We start from the raw sequence: 22,040 nt of genomic DNA on the forward strand, positions 1-22,040 counted from the left end.
CAAGTTTGAGGCTTTTACCGAACGTAAAAACTTCATGCGCTTTTATTTTTATCGTGAATGTACGGATAAAAATACGAATTATAACTAATCGCCTAGAAATAAATACGGTTTTTGCAAAAGTCTCCATGATTTATGAAAATTGTTTTCTGTGATTTATCTTTATTTTTGTATAAAACTATTTCGTGGCGATAAAACTTGTGCATACGTTTTGAAAATGAATCATAAAAGTCCATCATACTTCCTCGTTTTTGCATTTCGAAGTTTATTTGATGTCAATAAAGGCTACGGCAAAGAACATCATAATGGCGGCCATGAAATTTTCTTTAATGCAAATTACACTTAATCTAAGAAGCAATAAATCAAATAGCCCACAACAGGAGTGTCATAAATGTACTTTAGAATCTTCAAATTTGCTCTGAGTGAAACTGTCATTCAATTAACACGCACACACACAAATCTAGATTTATGAAAGAATTTTACTGACAAAAATGTTTTAAAGGAAATTTTTTAAAGCAATATTAAGAGCGTTTACATGGTTTTATTCTAGTACAAATTGATTTATTTTTTGTCCAGTTGTTAGTCTAGGTAAAAGGTTTTATAGAAGCTTTAAAAACTATGATATTACTTGTCAAAAGCGACACTTATTATAGTTGTTATAAAACAAGTAGTGATTAAACAATCAATTATAAAACTCCTATAAATTTTAATCAAAACCATAAGGCATTCGAATTGTTACTTGGGCTGTCAGCTGGTTGGATAAATCATGAGACTCGTTCTGGTTGAGAACCAAATTTTGGGTGCAACATTCACTTCACGCTAGATTTAAAATTGTTGTAGTTGGAATATTTCTATAACAGGCAGGAGGATTTTGTTATCGTTTGGAAACGTAGTGGAACGTTTTGAAATTTGAACAAATTTGAAATTTACACATGATTTTGAAAAATTTAGTTCGAGCCTGTATATCTGTTATCTGTGGTTAAAAGTTCTGTAGTATTCATCCACGCAACATAACTGCACTGACTGGACATTGCAAACTTAAGTTATTGTTGCATCGCTAAAACATGTCCAGATGTTTGATTCTCCATACATAGTTGAATCTGTATATGAAAGGCCAACAAAATGTAACAAGAATCTCAATCAGATGATTTCATATTGAATTAAAATGAGAACCCATCTGGTCGAAAAACAGAATCATTTGATGCTAGAAAATGAAACCGATCAAAGCTCTACCACATGAAAGAAAATTTTTAAAAATCCTTTGAAAACAAATCGTTAATCGAAGAAAAAATTAATGGAAATCGATTTTCAGAGTGATGCGGTCACTCACTTTTTATCACTCACTTTGGAAATGCGAATATGGACATTCATATGGATACCGGCCTCGTCCTTTAATCATGAACAAAAAATAATTTATTCAAGGCGAAAGCGAATTTTAAAAGCCATAGCTCGCGAACATCAAAGAAAATTGATTGATATACCGTTCAATAGACCATTTCAGAAGCATGTAGCATTTAAATTACGTCTGTCGGGATAGCAGAGTAGAGTCTATTTAAAGTTCTATTTCCCAATGCCAACCAGATTAGAAAAAAATGTACGCTAAAATTTTGAAAATCGGCAAATAAAAGCGTGTGAAAATGCATGTGAACATATTTAAATTTTAAATATATGTTTGCCTTAACCATTTTCCCATTGATTTGAAATTTCAATGTACACATAATCCAAATTTCTATCTCCAAAAGGACACATTTCGTGCCGATTTTTTACGAAACTCTTGACCATTCCTTGCGTCTAGGGAAAAAAGCAGTCTTTAGACAAAAAAGCAAAACTTTAAAGCATTCAGCAAAAAATAAAAGAATCGTATACAGAGTAGCCATATTCTTATACATTTTATCTATTAGAAACATTAATTGAAGTAAGCATTTCTTGTTTCTACATAAACTTGTTTCTAAATAGTCTGAATAAATTTCTGACCGTGGATTGAGACTAAAGCTTTCGACAAGCTTTTGTTTCCTACAAATGATGTTTGAGCATTTTTTTCTTGTTGTAGTTTAAGAACGGCAGTTGTATTCTGAAATCCAGATCAATACATTTTGAACTGAAAATAACAGTACAGATCGGACTAACACAGTATTATTGTCATTTATCGAACTTACAACAAGACAAGAAGGTAGACATAGTTTCAAAATGGTAAAGCTTGTAAGCGCTTTCGAAAAATAGACGGCATCCATTGACGTTAAAACTGAAGCGAAACGAAAACTTCTAAAAAATAACATTAACATTAACAGAAGGTAGACGCTATTGATCCTATTAAAACTAAACATCAAAGCATAGAAGGATAAACAAAACTTGCGCAAAAATAATAAATAAATAGAAGGTAATTATCAAAGCGTGATTGTGAATGAATCGGAACTGCAACCGGAATAAATAAAAAAATAACAATCGAAAAAAAACAAACTATATACTAAATGAAATGTGATAAAACCCAAAGGCGGTAAATGTTAGGGACAGACAGTGAGGAAATAAGTAGCAGACAAGCGCGACATTAAACTGCCTACCTTGCCATGCTACAAAGTCTCCAGCTTCACCTGAACAGAGAACAAAGAACAAAAAAGAATATTGATTGGTTTTCATTATTGAATTGAATTTAATTCTCTGTTTCTATATATATCTCTCTCTCTCTCGCTCTTCCTCTGTCTACTAGAGTATAATCAGTTTAGTATACTTGTGACCCTAACATAAAACAATGTCAAATTGGTAGGAGTAAAATAATAATAAAAAAAACAAGGATTTAACGGGAAAATAGCGACCATTGCACTATCGAAACAAACATTCTCCTACGAGTGGAGATAATTCGTTTCTATGGAAACACTGGAAATTATTGTTTTCCCTTAACAAATGTGTGTTTGTGTATTTTCCAAAATTCAAATTATAATAAACGATAGAAAAATTAGAAAAGGCTCAAAAACGGATAGATTAAATTAATGAAATTTCGTGAACAGTATAATCGTATAGTATAATTCCAATTTGTTACAAGTTCAACTAATGATTAAAACCAAAGCTCGGATGGTATCGATGGGTAAAATAGAAAATTAAAAGGTTTAGCAAATTAGAATTGATTGAAGGAGGGTTACCCAAACTGAATCGGATTCGAACAGAAAAATCCCAACCGAAATGTCAAATGTCAACGAAACTAAAACGTTCGAACAAAGGGGAGGAAAACTAAAACTCTCCAAAACGAAACACCTCAAAAGCACTCGAGATAGTATGGTCAGGAAACGCTCTTCTACTGTTGATTAATTTTTATATTGTTATTATCATAACGTCAGGAATGCAATACAGGGTAAGGCGGAGAATTTGGTTTAAGGGTTTCGAAAGAAAAATCTAGTACTTCGCTACAAGGCAGATTATTATTGGCTTGACGATGGGCAAACTAGAATCCGAAAGGTACCGTACGCGAAAACTTACCTTGCCGCGTGGGATCCATACTATTTGGCATCATTGGTTGTCCGGGAGGCTGCAACAAAAAAAGACAGTATTAATTGTAGATCCGTTTGTACTGCGATGTGAGCCAATACTTACACCATTGAAATCGTTTCCAATTCCTTGTGGCATTCGGACACCAGGACGGGGCCCTGGAGGATACCGGGGACCTCCCATGAAGGGCTGAAAACGGAGATCAATCAGAACATTCGAATCAATAATCGTAATCAATCAGAACATTCGAAGTTCATTGTTCATTTATCTGAAGTAAGATAATAAGTTTAGTCTTCCCACGCGATTGAGTTAGTTAAATTACCCTTTCTGGTGATATTCGATGCTCTCAAGCGGATTATTTATTTCTGTTTCTAAAATGACCAATGCATTTTGTTGATGTTTTCCACGAATGAGACTAAAAATGTGTAATAGTAAAAGACAATTGCATTATCACATAACTTATCAGACTATATGTACCCGGTCTGACCAACAGATGGCGTCACTAATTAAAAATCCTTTTAACGTTAAACAGAAGTCATCAGAAGTTCAGTAGTGTGTTAGATATTGTGCTTTCAGAAAAATTAGAAACAAAGGTTAGAAAATAGTTTCGTGGTTTCACGATATTTTAAACATAGCGTGTTTGAAGAGAACATTAAGTGCTCCGATTTCCCCCGAAATGTAAATTTTGTAAAAGCTTTCCTGCAAATTTGCTATTGCTGTAAATTTGCTACTATGGCCCATATTCTTGCATGGGCGATAGGGCTTGCATCGAAACAAAAGCAAAGCAGTCCTGGCATTACATTCCTTCCGTGGAATTTGGCCTTTCTGTTTCAACAGACTTCGCAGCCGATTCTTAGTGTGCAGAATCATTGCATGGCTAGTACTATGGATCCTACTGACACTAAGAATCCTTCCAGGTCGGGGCTCGAACATACGACAACTGGCTTGTAAGACCAGCGCCCTATGCATTGAACCACCAACCCGGGCCAAACAACAAAACAAAACTGGCTGAACAAAACCGGCACTGTTTCCCATCCAGGGACGCTACACTTGAACTCACGCTCAAAAAGCCGACCTATCTCTATCCTTAAGCTTCTTCATCCAGCTCTTGCGTATGGGCTGCTCTAACAGAGATTTTAAATTTGTCGAGCTTGAGTTCTTATAAACGTCGCATGATTGTGTTGATGTTTACACGAATTCCTTTTCTAGCATATTCAACATTAGATTCACGCATGGGGTTTTCCAAAACATCTGTGTTATCACTTTTTCGTGTTTTCTGATCGTCGTTTTTGTGTCGATAAACATTTTCTGTTTCTTCATACAATTTCACTTGAAAACCCTATTCGAATCGACATAGTGGTATAATAATGACTTTCTTATCAACAACTATATAAGTAATCGATGTATCTCCCATTTTGTAGTATTTTGGATCGTACACGCTTCCGGAATCAGCGACCGAAAACTTTCCAAAACCCAATGGCTTGTTTTGCCGGAACCGAAAATCAGATTCGGATAAAATTTAATATCAGGCTATGGAAATATGAGACCCTTCATTTCAATAATTGAAAATAGGATTTGCCGTATTTAAAAATCGAAATGAGTATTTTTTCGAGCACTGTTTCCAAGTTTCGAAGGAGCCGTTTGTTTATCTGTTCCGTCATCACTTATATAACAGCTCGGAAGTTTTGATTTTAATTAAAAAATCAGTTCAATCATCTCAGAGGAAACGATGTCAGTTTCATTCCGAAGATTTTTGAAATTAGTCCTCCAGCATTTGGAAACGAGACCCGTTGAATCGAAATGACTTGTGACAAGATCAGCTATATAGGGTAATTTACTGACCAATTTCAAGGAATTTGCAGATTTTTACACATGTTCAAGTTAAAAAAATACGATTCCTTAGATCGATCTTTCAACTTTAACGTAATTTCGGAAACGGAAGTCGCATAAAGATGAAATTTAATAGCAGTTTATGAAACCATAAGACTTTTCGTTTGAATCTAAGTTTGTGAGAATCGGTTCAGCCATCTCTAAGAAAATTGATACACATTCACAAACAAAGTGACTATTTTTTTCATTTCAATAACAGACTAAGGGACCATAAGACCTTTCATTTGAATCTGAGTTTGTGAAAATCGGTTCACACACATATACCACACACAGAAATTTTTCGATCTCGACAAATTGAGTCGAATGGTATATGACACTCGGCCCTTGGGAGGCTTATATCGTAATTCATAGTCGCGATTAAAATTAAACGTATAGTTGCGATTAAAATTGTATTATTTTTTTCTGGGAAACACTGTCAGTTTCAATGTGTCCGCCATTTTATTCGTTATAAGGGGGTCAGCTAGTGTCAAATAAAAAGAAAATTGTTATTTTTTAACATTTAAAATAGTGCCGTAGTGAGGGTGAGGCGAGTGAGGCAATCGCCCAGGGCGCCAACATCCAGGAGGCACCAAAACATGATGGAATTGGTATAAATTAGTTTATTAAAAATTGAATTCTTTCGAATGTCTCTGGGAAAACTATTTAAATTAGATTAAGTTTAAGATTAGTATTGTACTGTTATATAAATCCGTTGAGATGCCACCGTAATCATAATCATTTATTTACATGAAAGTGCAACTCTGCAGCCATATAAAAAACAGAATCTCCGACGACCGTAACAATTATCTTTCATGACAGTTGGTGTCTACTGTCGTGAAATGAGACCAGAGCAGTCTCGTTCGCTAGGTGGATACCGTATGAATGCGTTTGCGGTACTTCATAGCATCTGATATGCAACTGTCTCACATTGACGAAACTACGTGTCCGGGGTTTTGGTTTTCCATGCATGATTCAATCTGTGTATGTTTTTTTTTTTTGTGTGCCGAACTTACTTCTGCTTATACATATTGCGATTTCTTCCCTAAATCCTCTTGGGAGTTAGAAATTTCATCAAATGGGCATTGTGGCACCTCGTTAAATCGTTCAGCATCCTTTTGGGAAAGCAGAACGATTTTTTTCTTTTTGTTTTGTACTGTTTTCCCTCACACACTTCACAGTTCCTTTTATCCTTGAAGGGTAACCTTGGCAAGGCACGAGTTTCCAAATAACCTGGGGGAGCGCACCACTTGAGCCAATTAGTTCTGATTCTTAATTCTGAAAACATGATCGAATTGGTGAAAATTTGTTGTACAATTAGTTTACATTTATAATACAGATCTCAGAAATACTCAGAGAGTAAACCTGCGAACCACTAAAAGAGCATTTTAGCATTTAGATTTTTTCAAAATAAAATAACTTTTGTGATTGATTTGCTCATTGAGAAGGGTTCCCTCCACCAAAAATTTGCTCTTTGAGAGGAATTGCCATTCCCGAAACTCCGAATTCCGTACTACTATTCACTGAACTGATATCACCCATTTTGACGTAGGACTACGTCTTTATTTTCTATATGAGTGCGAATTCAAAATACGGAAACTAAAATCGTGCAAACAGTGGTCAGGTTGCATCGATTCGAGTAGATGAAACTATATACCTGTGATTATGGATTATCGACATTTCAGTTCATAACGAACAATGTATAATTTTCCCTGTTTACCAAGCCGTTCTCATAACTTCCCCTAACAGAGAAGGCAATTTTGTATACATAAGATCACTTTGCATTTCGTACAGCATGGATGTGACTATTTAAACTGAGCCTTTTCACACAATTAAAATTAGTATTGAACTGACTTGCACTTTGTGCCGTTTGTTAACGCCATGAAAATGGATTATGTGCTCATCATCAAATGGGCCTCCTGTGGATTTTTATGCGCAGTTAGAAAGGCAATGATTTTTTGCTGATTTTTCGCATTCAAGGTGCTGAACGACCTCGATAATCAAGTGCAGAATGATTTTGATCGGAGGTGACATTATACATTAAATTAGAATCAACTTGTCTGTACAAGCACACCTACTAAAAGTCTTTCGTTCTGACATAGTTTACGCGTAACATAAGCAGACTAACGGTACTTTTTTATAAATCATGTATACTTTTGTAAAAAATTCCTTTACTTCTGTTTCAACTATTAGTTTTAATTCCAATTTTGATCTAAACATTCACGAAAAAATGAATTTACATATGTTTTCAAAATTCAAAGAAATGTTCAAAGTCATAAATGAAATTCTTACTATGTAATTCACCTGAATAAATTAACTTTCTTGAAATTTAAAAACATTTCGAAAGAGATTTAACACTGTTTTAGGTTTATAATGTTTCTTCATTTGCTTTATAAACCGAATAATTGGCTGGAATATGATCTTAAAATGGTTTGCAGTAGCCTATTGTGGAGTTTAAAATTTCAATGCGAAATTTATGATGACACTCGAGACTGAAACAAGAATTTAACAAAATTAAAAATAGCTTGAGATTGGTCAGCTTGTCTTCATAGTGTTGGTTAAAAAATTGGTGGGGGCTAATAATTTTGAGTTCGCCTCGGGCGCCAGAAACGCTCACTACGGCACTGGTTTGAAATATATATAGACGACGTGAGCGAAAAAACTGTTACCAAGATATCTCGAAAAGTATTTGACTGATTCTGCTAAAATTTATACAGCTTCTTTAGTACATGTGTAGCTTCAAACTGGACTAAAAGAATAAAGATTTCTTCGTTAGTTTTTTTTTATAATTAACTAGCATATATGCTAGTTTTTTATAACATAAAAAATATTTTTTTGCTTCAAACTTTCCAAATCAATTATTTTTCTTTAATTTAGTTCCAAACATAGTGTCAAGTACCACGAAAAAAATTGTGCACGGTTTTTTGATTTTCGATGAGCAGAAGTAGAGCACCTGTTTTTTTATAACTATTCATATTGATCGATGTATCTATTCTATGTTATGATTTCAAAAAAAAATCCAAACATTGTTTGAATGTATTCAAAAACCATATGAAAAATATCAATTATTTTGTCCGGTTTTTCAGAAAAAAAATCCCTAATAGGATTTAAAAACACCCGTCACACTAGCTGAAAATTTGGGGAGCCAGATAGTCGATTCAAAATCTATATGTCGTAATTAATTTCTTAATTACACTAAACGAGCTTGTAGGGAAGCTCTGATCTAGTTTCTATAATTTCTAATTTTGCCCTTGATAGAGAGCATGGTTTTTCGATAGATGTCAAGAATTACGATAATCAAAATTCATTGTAGACGAAATATTGAAATTAAAAAATTGCTCGGAAAACTTAGTTTTTCGCTTTTTACTAAACATTTCGCAGAATTCGGTAATTTTTTATTGAATTTCCAACAGCTGAGCGTTCGATAATCGGTTTGGTAATTGAATCGATTACTCATCGTTCGGTAATAAACAACTCTCTGCTTGATATTCAACAAGTCATTTGAGCAAAAAAAATTTCCCGATGATTTGGAAGCAGTCTTATATGCTTCCTGTGTAAAAAAACCGGTGATCGTAATAATGTAAGGAACTACCGTGGTATAACAAATTTGTCTGCTATTTCAAAGCTCTTCGAAGTTGAGTCATGAGTTCTTCTCTCGTTCAAAAAAATTACATCTCCACTAATCAACACGGCTTTATGCCCGGGCGTTTGGTCAGCACTAATCCTCTGAATTTTTCCTCACCTGTATTTCGCGTTTGAAGGAAAAAGTACAAATTGATGTATACACTGTACTGAAAGCGGCGTTCGATCGAATTGATCACCGAATTCTTTCATGCAAGATATCGCGTCTGGGTGCAACACATAAGATCATTGACTGATAATGCTCTTACTTAAGTAGTAGAGTCTTACGAGTCAAATTAGATTCATGTGTGTCATCTTCGTTCACGAACATATCAGGTGTATATCAAGGCAGCAACATGAGACAACTTCTGTGAGCAAAGCCAAACCTTGGAATTACATTCCTGTAGTGGAATTTTACCTTCTGTTCCGACAGACTTCGCAGCCGATTCAGAGTGTACAGAACCATTGCATTGCGATTCTACTGACACTACGAATCCTTCCAGGTCGGGGCTCGAACATACGACAACTGGTTTGTAAGACCAGTTTGGTTGCATTGAATCGCCAACCCGGGTCAGATTCTTGTTTTTTAATGACGCTACTTTGTTGCTCGGTGGTGGAAGCAAATTAGTTTTCGCCGACAATTTGAAACTATACCTTGAGGTACACTTTTAATATGCTTAGTTCCTCATTAATTAACAAAGCGACTTGACAATTAGGTTTTATTGCAAAAATCTGACGTGATTTTAAAACTCAACATTGTTTGAAGGCGTTGTATTGTTCGCTATTACTTGAAAATGCTAGCATAGTTCGAAGTCCGTATCAGCTAGCTTGGAGTTTACAAATTGAACGCGTGCAGAAAATATTTGTTCGACTTGCACTAAAAAACCTTCTCTGGTAAAATACACCGTATCCTTATTGCAATCGTCTGATTGGTCTGGACTCACTGGAACGGCGCAGAAAAATTCAGCAAGCTCCGAAGCTTCCATCTAGTCCTGACTTCCGTGCATCACAACGATCGCTACGTTCTACTGGTTTACTTCAACCGAGATTTCACCGAACGACGTTTGGATTCCATGAACCAATAACAGCATGCATCATATTATTTGGCCCTGTTGAACATCTCTTCGTTTTCGGCGAGCCTACACATAAATTTGCGCAGATAGTGTTATGATCCACAATTTTATAACTTGACTACATTATATTCATTCATATTGTTAATATAAATTTAAAAAAAAATGCCGAACAGTAATGTGAAGCCAATAGATTCATCTAACGAATGGTTCGGTAATTTTTTTTTTCGGGAGTAAAATTCTGGATTCAAATGGATTTCCATATCTCAAAACACACAACACAAATGTTCATCTTACGACGAAGTTTTTCGAGTGTAGATATATTCACGAAAAAATGAATTATCAGTTTGAGACTGTAGAAATTGAGCAGAAAATACGAGTTCATGATCCGGTTGACCGAAGTTATGAGAGCCTTCCAGAACTCTGTACAATCCGTCCAGTCTATTAGATTATCCTCGAACGATATGTGTTGACAGTATGTGGACATAGTGATATGAAATCATTTCCTTTCTATAAGAAAACAAAACGCTTTGAGTAGTTCTAATTTTTTTAAGCATTCGCACCTGTACCTCAATCCATACGACGAGTCCCTCAAGATTTTTTTTCGTTTTCTAAATAATGAAGCCACTTACAATAAAATTGAATATCTATTCGACAGTTAGTTTTCACACCACACCGACGGTATAATTTTTACCGCACTCGGCGACTTATTTCAGATTTATCATATAAATTGTATGTTTATTTACCGAGTTCTACGATAAAAACTTGCGTATCGTATTCCCTGGTAAAATCCATTATTTTTGGAAAATGAAATTTATGTACCGAAACATCGTTCATTTCGAAAAATTACCGTGCGCTTTCATAAAAAAATTACCGAACAACGGAATCAAATCTTAACATGTAATGATAAGCATTTGGACAACATCTTCGTCGTGCTAACAATAAATCGCAATATGCCGTAATGTCACTTCGAGAAATGGGTTTCGAATAATTAACACACTTGCTAATGTTTCAAAATAGAACGGAGAAAGTATTATTCGAACGTTGTTTCCATGATCATACTTTACGTCATTGCTTAGTACACCCCATAGAAAAGTTCATGAATGCTAGAACTATAACTAAAAATACACCAAATTTTAGAATACAAACAAAAAAATACATCAACACAACTAGAATAAACACTGAACGAGCAACACCAAGCAGAGATGTATGATAAAATAATGAAAGGATGATTCAAACAGAAATGACTATGAGCAATGAGATAAATGCGATCGATTCGAAGATCATCGGGATAGAACATGACTTGCTATGCATTTCATTCATCATCTTTCATTTTACTATGATTCGACTGAATTCAAGTTTTTGGTATATTTGTGTTAATCCGGAAAATCTGTTGCTGCTGTGATTGAAAGATAACTGTTTTTTTCCTCAGGGAAGTAAATTAGAGCAGAATCGATTAAACCAAACAGAGTAAGGTTGGGTAAGGTTAGGATTTGTAGTTGTTTTTTTCATCAATTTATATGTATAGTGTATGTAGAGTGTGTTTGTTGTTGTAGAAGAGCAAACAGAAAATCAACAATACAGCGATGCAGGGAGGGAAGATAGTCGAGACGGAAAATACAGCAATACTAACCTGGCCGCTCATCATCTGTCCGTGCGAGTTTGGTGGTTGTGGGTGTGGGGACTGCCCACTACTGGGGTGTGAAGGTTGTGATGGCCTAATGGAGGAGTTCTGCAAAAATAATCGGTTTAAAAGAAACGGGTGGTGGTGTGATGTTGAAAAGAAAAAAAAATAATTGAACCAATCAAGAGTGAAGTAATACGGGTTAAGCTAGATTTTCAAATTGGATGGATTCATGAATACTGGATCTTGGGTAATAAGATCTATGGTAAATAACTCAATTCGTGAGGTTTTCCGGGACGTAAGTCGTTGGTTATCCAGTTCTCTTGGTGCTTCGAATGACTCCGACAGCGATCAACAGATTTTTGGAGAAAGCTTTGAATATTGTAAACCGATTTCGGAAATCATCTTCTATCGCACTTCGGTGAATATGTGAAACAAACCGATCACCAACTTTGAATGCTTGTTAAATGCGGGTAAGGAAAATAGCAACATATGAAATGACGATCCTTTGTAGACAGGTCTAACCTATCTGTTCGATTCGATTCGAATATGAGAAATATAACATATCAAAACCTAAATCTGGTAACATTTAATAATAGCATAAGATTGACATTTAACATTTAACATTCAAGCACTAACACAGTGTGAAGAAAGGTTTACATTTGTACAACTGTAGTGTGGGACGAATAAGTGATTCAATTTTAAAGACAAACAAATTAACAACAGATCGATGAAAAGATGATTCGTGACAGTTTGATGTAAATGTTATGAGATGAGAGAGTTTTGTTTCTTTTCCAAGAAAATCAATTAGTCAAACAGAGACAGTATGTAAATGAGAAGTGGGAACTGAGTTTTTTACATAGATATAGGTACTACAAAACAGGTGGGACAAAAACAACTAAGTTTAATAAAGGAACAACGATCAATCCAACTTTTTATAAAACGGAGAACAACAGAAAAACATAAATTACATATAACATCAAAATAAAAAAAAACGTACCGACTAAGAACGGTGAGTACTTACCGGAAAGAAACCGGTTGGTGCCATCGGGCCGCCGGGCATGCCCTCGTTTGGTGGTAACTGTCCCAGCGGACTCGGTGCTGGACCGGCATTGTGTGCTATTCCGTTCACTCCGTAGCCCGAACTCACGAAACCCTGCAAAGAAGGGGAGAAAACATTGTTTGTTAAGTGACGACACTGCTGGAATGATTAGGTTGGCCAGCTTAAGGATACAAACAGTAGTTCTATGATTCCACTTGGTATCTACTATTTGTGATCTGGACTAAATATTAAAAAAATTGAATTTAAACGTCTTCGATACAAGAATCGAAGGATCCGCAGTACTGAACAAAAAAAATCTTGTTCGGAAAACGCCCGTTACATTTACAAATACATAGCATGTAAAGATAAGTCATATCATTAACTTCACAGTTAATTTAACTTATGTTTACATCAATACAGACGCAAAATTTATATTTACATGTTAGTAGATGTAATATTGTGTCATCACCGAAGAAATTACTTCATACTTGAATTTACGTCAAGCGTAAATTTCATTTTTTCTAAGAGTGTGGCTTGCACGATTGAGTTTCAAACAATCTTTTTTTAACAATAATTTATTCTCAAATAAATGTTAAGCCTGACTTTTTGTATGAAATATCAATTATGGTCATATTTTCACCAACGTTTAATGGAAATTTCCTTACGTTTTATGAATGTAGATTTTAATTCTCTAATAAAAAAGTTAGCAACACTGCTTCAATGCATTTGTATTAGATTGCGCTATACAAAATAACAAAACTAGATATCGTCTGTTACAAAATCAGTTTTTCGGAAAAAAAATAGTTTTACGACAGCATTCCATATCCATTGCCTTTCGCGTGTTAAATTAAAGGTTCCTATTTTGCGGGTTTACTTATAGAAGGTACGTAAATCTTTATATCGCAATCATTTCTGCAAGAGGAAATCCATACAGGAATGGTAATTTTGAAGGGGAAAAAGTTTGCTTTTATCCCCAAATTTATGCAAGGTGCACATAACCATTTTTACTTAAGTTTACGTTTCGTCGTTGACTCATCAGTGCGTCAGCAGTTGAACTGCTGACGCAAACCCCCGGATCAACGTAATCCACTGAGCAGACGTAAAGTTAATGCTATTTGCAAGACACTTTTTTATTACACAAGAAGTGTAACGTCTAAACAGACGTCTCGAACGAAACAAGTTTCGGCTTACTGGCCGTACAGATTGTGGTAATTTTGATGAGTCGAAGACGAAACGTAAACTTAAGTAAAAATGGTTATGTGCACCTAGCATAAATTTGGGAGTAAAAGCAAACTTTTTTTTTCGTAAACTTAAGTAAAAATGGTTATGTGCACCTAGCATAAATTTGGGGGTAAAAGCAAACTTCTTCCCCTTCAAAATTACCATTCCTGTATGGATTTCCTCTTGCAGAAATGATTGCGATATAAAGATTCGAGACGTCAGTTTAGACGTTACACTTCTTGTGTAATAAAAAAGTGTCTTGCAAATAGCATTAACTTTACGTCTGCTCAGCGGATAATGTTGATCCGGGGGTTTGCGTCAGCAGTTCAACATAATCTGCTGACGCACTGATGAATCGAAGACGAAACGTAAACTTAAGCATACAGGAATGCTTTTGTTACTAATCAAATGTGTTAGTGGAAGTAAGCTTAAACTGAAATATTTTTTCTCGAGTAATTTTAAGGAAAACGGAAGAGCCTAAGATTTTCGTTTTTCTTAAATTGCAATTTTAAACAGAATGAACTGATTGGTTTCTTTTTCAACCATATGGAACATTTATTGATTATAATTAGGAAAAGAAGCGCCGGTTTTTTTTTAGCACACTTTGTTGACATTACTCATACGCTTGCAAAGAGTCTTGCTCCTTAAGGTTTAAACCTCTATAATTGATTAAAAAAAACCCTCACATATCATCGGTCAACATTTCATGACATTCGATTCATTGAGGTGTTAGTTATTGTGCTTTCAAGGACACTGCTTTTGAAAATTAGAAATCATAAAGATATTAGAATGTTGTATGTTGAGAAAACACTGTTTTTAATTGAAAATAAATACTTTGATCGCATGGCTTGACTAGCACTATCCGAGCTGTGCTCCAAACAAATCAACCATTATTGACTGGTGTGCTGAGTTTAAACGTGGTTGTGCAAACACCGATGCTGACATCATAAAAATATCAAAAGAAAGTGTATCCATAATTTAGCATGAGCACTTAAACATGAAAAAAATGTGTGCAAAGTGAGTGTCACGTTTTCTTGCAACTGATTTAAAATAACTTATCCTTACGATGGCTGATTACCATGAATTGAAACCCGAATTTTTACCGCATCTACCATATTCGCCAAATGTTGCCTCCAGCGACTATTTTCTGTTCTCAGATTTTGAAAAGAATCTTGCAGGAAAGAGATTTGCTTCGAAAAATGAGCGAAACTGTAGCGTTTTTGAGTCAAAGGAGGAATCGCGATAAAAAAGTGATTTTCAAGGGTTCTTTGATGGTTCTGTAACAACGAATCGCTTTGCTTCTCTACAATATATTTTATTAGGGTGAACTTATATGGTGTATGATTTATTTTGTCCAGTAAACTAGAATATGAGTTCATGAGTCGTCTGAATATGCTGAAATGTCGGTCCAGGTGTGACATAGAAAAAGCTCAAAATCTACACAGAAAAAAATAATGAAATTCACACAGCATGTAAATCAATAGTACTATAAAATAGACATCAGTTGAACCGAAAATTTGATCTAAAACCATGATCAATGTAAAATTAAATTGGAATGCCTAGAATTTTCAATGAACACGACTGACCAAGAACTATGAACTATCTTTTCATTCTATGTCCTGCTCCAAATATTTGTGCATTAAAATTGATGTAAATTCGCGAAATATTTTTATCTGTGTACATATGTTTCTTCAACTATTCGTCAATCTTATCTGTTACCTGTTACAGATTACCGATCATTGTGCTGAGGTTGACAGTTTGAGAAAAAAAAGGCTCTGTTAAATGTGCAACTATGATTTTACCTAGTTTAAGCTAATAACAAAAATCTACCCGCATGTGTTCTATGCCGATTCGTCGGATTCTAAAATTATTAACAAATCTTACGACACTTACGTAATCATGAAATGCTTTGGCTTCGGATGAATGTTCGCAGGTGTCCCGTCGTTCCGGTGCCGCGCAGTAGAGATCCCAAAATACGCACCACCACGAGTGCAGGAAGCCCGGAGGTTCACCTAGTGTGATATTCTTTTCCCACCGTATCTGCGAAGGTGAAGGTAAACAGAACAATGTTGTAATCATTACTATTGACGGTTTGGTGCGAAGGCAGTTTCGTAGTTCAGTGCAAATTTTACTTTTGCTAGATCTTACCTCCGATAAGAACGTTTGTGCTGCTTTCGACGCCCCTACGTGTAATAAATATTCATATACGTATAGTGCAATTCTGTGAAGTAAGAAAAGAGAAAACGAATGATTAGAACTTGGTGAAATCGTAGCTAATATATCATAATAGTATACAGTATACAGAGGTTTAATATTTAAACGCTTTCATAAGGAATTTGTGAAATGAAAATAAATAGAATCGAATCGAATCATTCGTTCAATCAAATTTGAGCTCGAAGTAACACATCGAGTGAGTTGAGATGTTTATGTTTGAATTAACATAACATCTTGTGGCAGCATGTCTAAGAAATTATCAAATATTCTCGTTTAATCTATTTATCCAAAAAAAAGGCAAAATAAATCACAAATGCTTCTACCAGGGGAACGATGTGAAACAGATGGACCAATGACAGTTTGTGAATATGACTTGCTATGTATGAAACTTGAACATAAATTCACAGATCGGGCACAGTGCCAAGTGCGGGGCACTTAGTTCACCTTTGAGTTCCATCCGTTACAATCATAAGCCGCTCACGGTCGGGATGACAGAAACAAAATCAGTAATATTCTAAACAAAAAGAACAATTTCGAGACACATAAATTCCTAAAAGACAAAAACGTGGTCGTAAAAAGGTGAGATCACTAAGTACTAACAAGTTCCTGTCTAATCCATCCCCATGTGTATGATAATATTTCGTTAGAAAAAACGTACCCGGACTTTACGCCAACTTGACATGGTTTTTAACATTCCTTATGTTATTTTTAGAAGGTACACATATGTTGTTATGTGTACAATGTTATGCTATGACCAAAGGTTGTAATTTGTTTATGCTTTGAATACCATTAGTAAGCAAAATAACATTTGGTGCAAACCGGAGTGTTAATAAAATCTCAAAATTTTATTTGAATAAATGAAACTGGAAAATATGAAATAAACATTCCTCGCTTTTCATCCGCAAAAAATCTAAACTCTCTCTGTAATGTTTGACTTCATTCGATGCAAACTTTGCATTAAAGCGGGCCTGTGGAAATACGCACCCAGTAAAACCAAGATCAGTCATTACTGATTACATTCCAATTGAACAAAACGAACAGGTACACTACAAAAAATCCAATCAAATTAACACAGCTAGAAAAAAATACGAGTGTCAAAAATGACCTTACAGTAGACTACACTGATTTAATGCATTCTGACATATGTTTAGGGCTGAAACATGTAATATTACAAGTATTCTTGAAAGGCGGGGTATGTTTGAAACATATTTAAATCATTCTTGTAACATTCAATCATTTTACGAATTACGTTCTTATGAAATCTGTCATATGTGAATTTGCGTCACCTGTAAATTTATTAATTTTTCGCTGTGTCCAGTTACCAGTTACCCAACGTCGATTGAAAATTGGATTTCAGGATCAGAAACTCCTGATCTAGCAAAGAATTATTCGTAGATTCAATCTTAAAGATTTTTGAAAAACTTTGATTATACAGGAAACAGTGTTTGAGAACATCGCTCTTCCAATATTATCCAATTCAATAGTCTCATCATCAAAATTTTTATCATTGAGCAAATTTTTGATTTTGGTATTTCAAAACGATATACTTTAACGCTTACGTCGCGTATTCGAAATTATCAGCAATAACACATTTAGGTGAGAGTTAGAGTAACGCGTGTCTGGTTGAGAAACTGTACTGTTCCGAGCAAAAATATCTAAAATCAGACAAAAAAAAACTATATGTGGGTACTTGAGTTTGTTTACTGGGAGCTTGTCTCGTAGAATTCGAATTCAACAAAATGCTCAAAATTAACAAATGAAGCCTTATGAAGTCAACGGAGTAGATTTTTGCACCAGATAACAGAAACAAGAAATGTCCGGACTACCATAAATAGCTACTACCTCTTCATAATTTAAAGGGGTTATCACGAGATATTCGGGAGATTTGACGTTCATTCCCAACAAACTCCTTAGTCAATAGCGGTGATGACAACAGTGTATTCTAATCGATTACGTCGAAGCTTCTTCAATGTATTGCAGTTTAAAGAACTGAACACTTTCATTACATACGAAACACTCCTACGACTTCATTTTTTGTGGAACAGGCTGTAAAACTGATAACTCCGGTGACTGTTTTTCATACGACAATTTCATATTTAGAATGTATATACAACCAAACTATTCTATCATTTCAGTTAGAGACATTTTTCGACTTTCAAACCGTTCATGAAAAACATTATTAGTATGCTAGCAAACGGAGCATGAATAAGAATAGTATGAAAAATCTACATACTTAACATTTTAATTATAAAAAGCTCTGCTAAAAATAGTTTCTAAATTTCAACAAGTCGTATCATGAACTCAGTGTGTATCTTTTCATGTTATCCACATACGATTTTACCAAACAACAAACCGAATGAATCTCCCACCTACTTCGCTTATTTTCCGGCAGAACCGATTGTACAATCTATGGCAAGCCTTTAATCATACTAGTTGTAAGCTGAAAAGGATTACAAATGTTGAATAAAACATTTGTGTTCTTCCTTTTCAGATATTCACGGCTCAAATCTCTATCCTTACTATTTGGAGTATTTATTGTTGTGAGTTGCACCATTCTTCGCGAGGAGATGCTCTTAAATCTTTACTCAGGTCAGGTAGAAGTGCGAAATGAATATTTTTCATTACTCAACACCATAGCTTAAGCCTTCCAGTACGGTATGTGAATTTTTTTTTCGAAATTATTCCAGTTGAATGATCAGATCTGTAAACAAGTATATTTGTATTTCATTCCTTAAAATAGTACATAGATGGTAAAAACATATTGGTATACCATATTCTGCAGCAGAACGGAACAAATTGATAAACTTGAAGTAGAATAATTCCGGATCACCAACCCTTTTTCCTCTAATGAACGCAACAAACGTATCTCTATTTGAAAACCACACTCGAATTCCTACTCCTGCTGTTTGTATGTAAATAAGAAGCTTGCGATAGTTTTGCTCATAGTTTATGTATGCAGCCACCGACCGCTTTTCCCGATCTACTCGACCTGGTGCTGGCCTGGGAAGCTTCGCCTAGTCGTGTGCCGAGGTTTGTTGTACAACCCGCCGCATTACATATCGGTACACCGAAAAACTAACCCAACCAAGTTTTAATGGGCCATGTAGAGAGCGTTTCGACTGTCGTGGTGCTGCGGCAGTAGAATCGAGTGGATCGACAGTGGGGCCTATCTATGGGGTGGTCACAGTAGCACCACAAAACCAACACCAGCACAGTACAGCGTGACGAGATAAGTGCTACTTTTTTCATGAGGTACGCATTTACAGGAACCACTACCAGCTTATGCTTTAAAGTCAAGTGTATTTCTCAAGCCAACGATTCTAGTCAGTATCATCATCGTCATCAGCACGGTCAGGCGAGCTGGATGAAAGTTAAAGCTTTAAAGCTCAACATGGATTACAAGACAGGACAGATTCTCTAGTAGAAACGCTGGTATGTCGGGAGGATAATCAGCCATGCTATATCGTTTCGACAAAAAGAGTCGGAATGAGTAATCTGGTACACCATATAGTTAAATAATTCGATGAAATTAATAAAACAGATTTCCCGTTGGCGTGTACAGATCCGTTTCACAGTTTTCGTATTTCTTCAATTCAATAACTTGTTTAAGTGCTTAACTTTCGTGTACCTGATATTTATGACCGGTTTTTAGTTTGCTTTACTAGACATAATCGGTAACATCGGTTGCTATTAATAGTTTGGACATAATAAAAAAGGGCGGGTGGGTAATGTCAGAGACATAACTGGATGTCGTGAATACGAAAAAACTGGCACGCTCCCATCACTTTTCCGAATATCAGTTAGTTGATTGATTGTATGAATAGTGCAAGTTTTCCCTCTTTTTACTAATAGAGTTTGAAGTGATGCACCTACATTAAAGTACAGATTAGTTACATTAAGCAGCTGCTATTCTACAAATATATATTCCAAACTTGAAACAATTCCTTTTTACTTTGCAAATATAGGAGGCTGGGTACGACAAATTTGTAGTTTATTTTTATTGAAGCTATGAAGTTTGAAGATATCTGATTCTTCTCGAAATTTCAGTAGGAGACATTCTACAATCTACGAGATTTTCTGTCCCATCGTGCTGACGGTGTCTCGTATGTTCAGAGTAGCGTCTTTAACTTAAATGACGCTATTTTTCACATCACATTTAATGTTATACCTGCTACTGGCAGCGGTGTACGGACAGCCCCTTTGCCAAAATTACTTTTCCTGTTCGCAGAACGGGAAACAGTGAGACGACAGGTCCTCGGTGTTGCTTTCGTGTGTCTTGTTTCGGGAACAGTTGCTCAGCAAATGGTAGGATAAAGGAACCACTCAACTTTTATCTGGATGCTCTTGTATAGATGCAGACATCTCGCGTTCTGATTGGCTGAGGCTGTCATGGGTTAAATCAAACAGGTTTTTCAAAAGTGTACTATTGAAAAACTTCAATGTTGTTGCAACACACGTTCAAGTTGAAAGTTTTCGATTCTATTGGTAGTTAGATTATATAAATCCTTCCACAGATCACTGAACTGTGAGTTTTCAAAATACGAGAAAGGCAAACGCGCCTTATGAATTATCCTCTTTTATATTCGTTTATACCAAACATTTCAGAAAAGTTTAATTTTGAACTATTTGAGATTATGTCACACAACTGAAAATTTTATCATAAAATTGTGATCAAATTTCCGACGGCATGTAGCAAGAATTATGTTGATTCATTAGATACAATAAGAGATATTCACGATCAAAAACTTATCACTCTCTCAGAGGGTAAATTTTGAAAAGGCGCCCCATAGTAAAGCAAGTCGTATTCACGACAAAAAACCTTGAATCTTAGCTGAGCTAAAGTAGATCGCCCGTAGTTGCATTTCGTGATTTATCGAATGAGTGGAAATGTACAATGAACCAAAAAAATGAAGCTTGGGAAAAGCAAATCATTTTCACTGTACATACTTACTCACTCCTAACTTTTTATTAAATGATCAACAACGACGCTGGCTACGACCAAAGGCTGTGCTACTAAAGGAAAGGAAGGAATGTTAGTCCGATACTCGTTGTTTCTAGAGACCGCGGGTACCACTGTATCTCCACAAACAGCACGGGATAGGAGATTTGTTAGTAGGAAGTGAAAGAGATCAGGATATGTTTTGGTAAACAATATGATCTCAACAAAACCTGATTTTCGATACTTAGGAGAATTATAATGAGTAAAAAAATATAAAATATCTCCAAGGAACGATCTCACCAGTATCCTTTTTCTCTTGCTCGCTCTGCTGTCAGCAACGCGAGATGAAACACGACCAGTGAAAGAATAAAATAAAAACACTCGCGAATGGGTCCGCTGCAGACCAACCCTAGACCTTCAGTCTGAATGACACGATCGACTTGTAAACTTTCACACATTCCATAGAAATCCGACAACACCGACAATGACATGCAGACGGCGCTTAGATCGGTTAACAGGTTAACATCGTTGAATTTTGGGGCGGTAAATTCTCAGTTTCCGCCGCTTGAGCATCTTTAGTTTCGCGGATCAATATTATTCCATAAATAGCACTCTTACTACTAAACACACACTTGCAAGACCTGCTCTATCACTTAAAATAACTATTTCATTCAAATTTTTAACTATACGTATCAAACATCACATTAAAATTATACTCTGTTGAGAGCAGCACCAGCACACCGCATCGCACTCTCAATGATGCCAACTCTCCCTCCATAATTAAAAAACCTAGAATCTTAAGCTAAAAACAATTTTTTACTTTTTTATTTACTTCTGGTCAGTCAGTAATTTTTACTTTTTCCGGTTTTTAACGATATCAAACTAACTAGAGATTATAAGAAGAGAATGAATATGAAATTATAGAGCCATAGTACTCAAAGAAGAGCAAAGATGTGAAGAATAAAGTGC

The 22,040-nt window shown here is 35.4% G+C and overlaps 1 protein-coding gene across 6 annotated transcripts in view; it reads right to left on the reverse strand.

The window, feature by feature from the left end:
• The window catches only part of LOC131438876 (single-stranded DNA-binding protein 3), a 91,652-nt gene that overhangs the window by 12,371 nt on the left and 57,241 nt on the right, over window positions 1–22,040 (reverse strand). For 3 of the 6 annotated variants that reach the window (XM_058609251.1, XM_058609253.1, XM_058609252.1), the window contains 7 exons: window positions 16,067–16,139; window positions 15,812–15,958; window positions 12,680–12,811; window positions 11,665–11,763; window positions 3,580–3,663; window positions 3,466–3,514; window positions 2,556–2,585 (listed from right to left, as the gene is read on the reverse strand). In XM_058609251.1, the coding sequence (XP_058465234.1) occupies window positions 2,556–2,585; window positions 3,466–3,514; window positions 3,580–3,663; window positions 11,665–11,763; window positions 12,680–12,811; window positions 15,812–15,958; window positions 16,067–16,139 (614 nt within the window). The remainder of the gene's footprint in view (window positions 1–2,555; window positions 2,586–3,465; window positions 3,515–3,579; window positions 3,664–11,664; window positions 11,764–12,679; window positions 12,812–15,811; window positions 15,959–16,066; window positions 16,140–22,040) is intronic. The other 3 variants (XM_058609255.1, XM_058609254.1, XM_058609256.1) reach the window with 2 other exon arrangements.

The sequence above is a fragment of the Malaya genurostris genome, chromosome 3 (assembly GCF_030247185.1).
Source record: "Malaya genurostris strain Urasoe2022 chromosome 3, Malgen_1.1, whole genome shotgun sequence".
Taxonomy (NCBI): domain Eukaryota; kingdom Metazoa; phylum Arthropoda; class Insecta; order Diptera; family Culicidae; genus Malaya; species Malaya genurostris.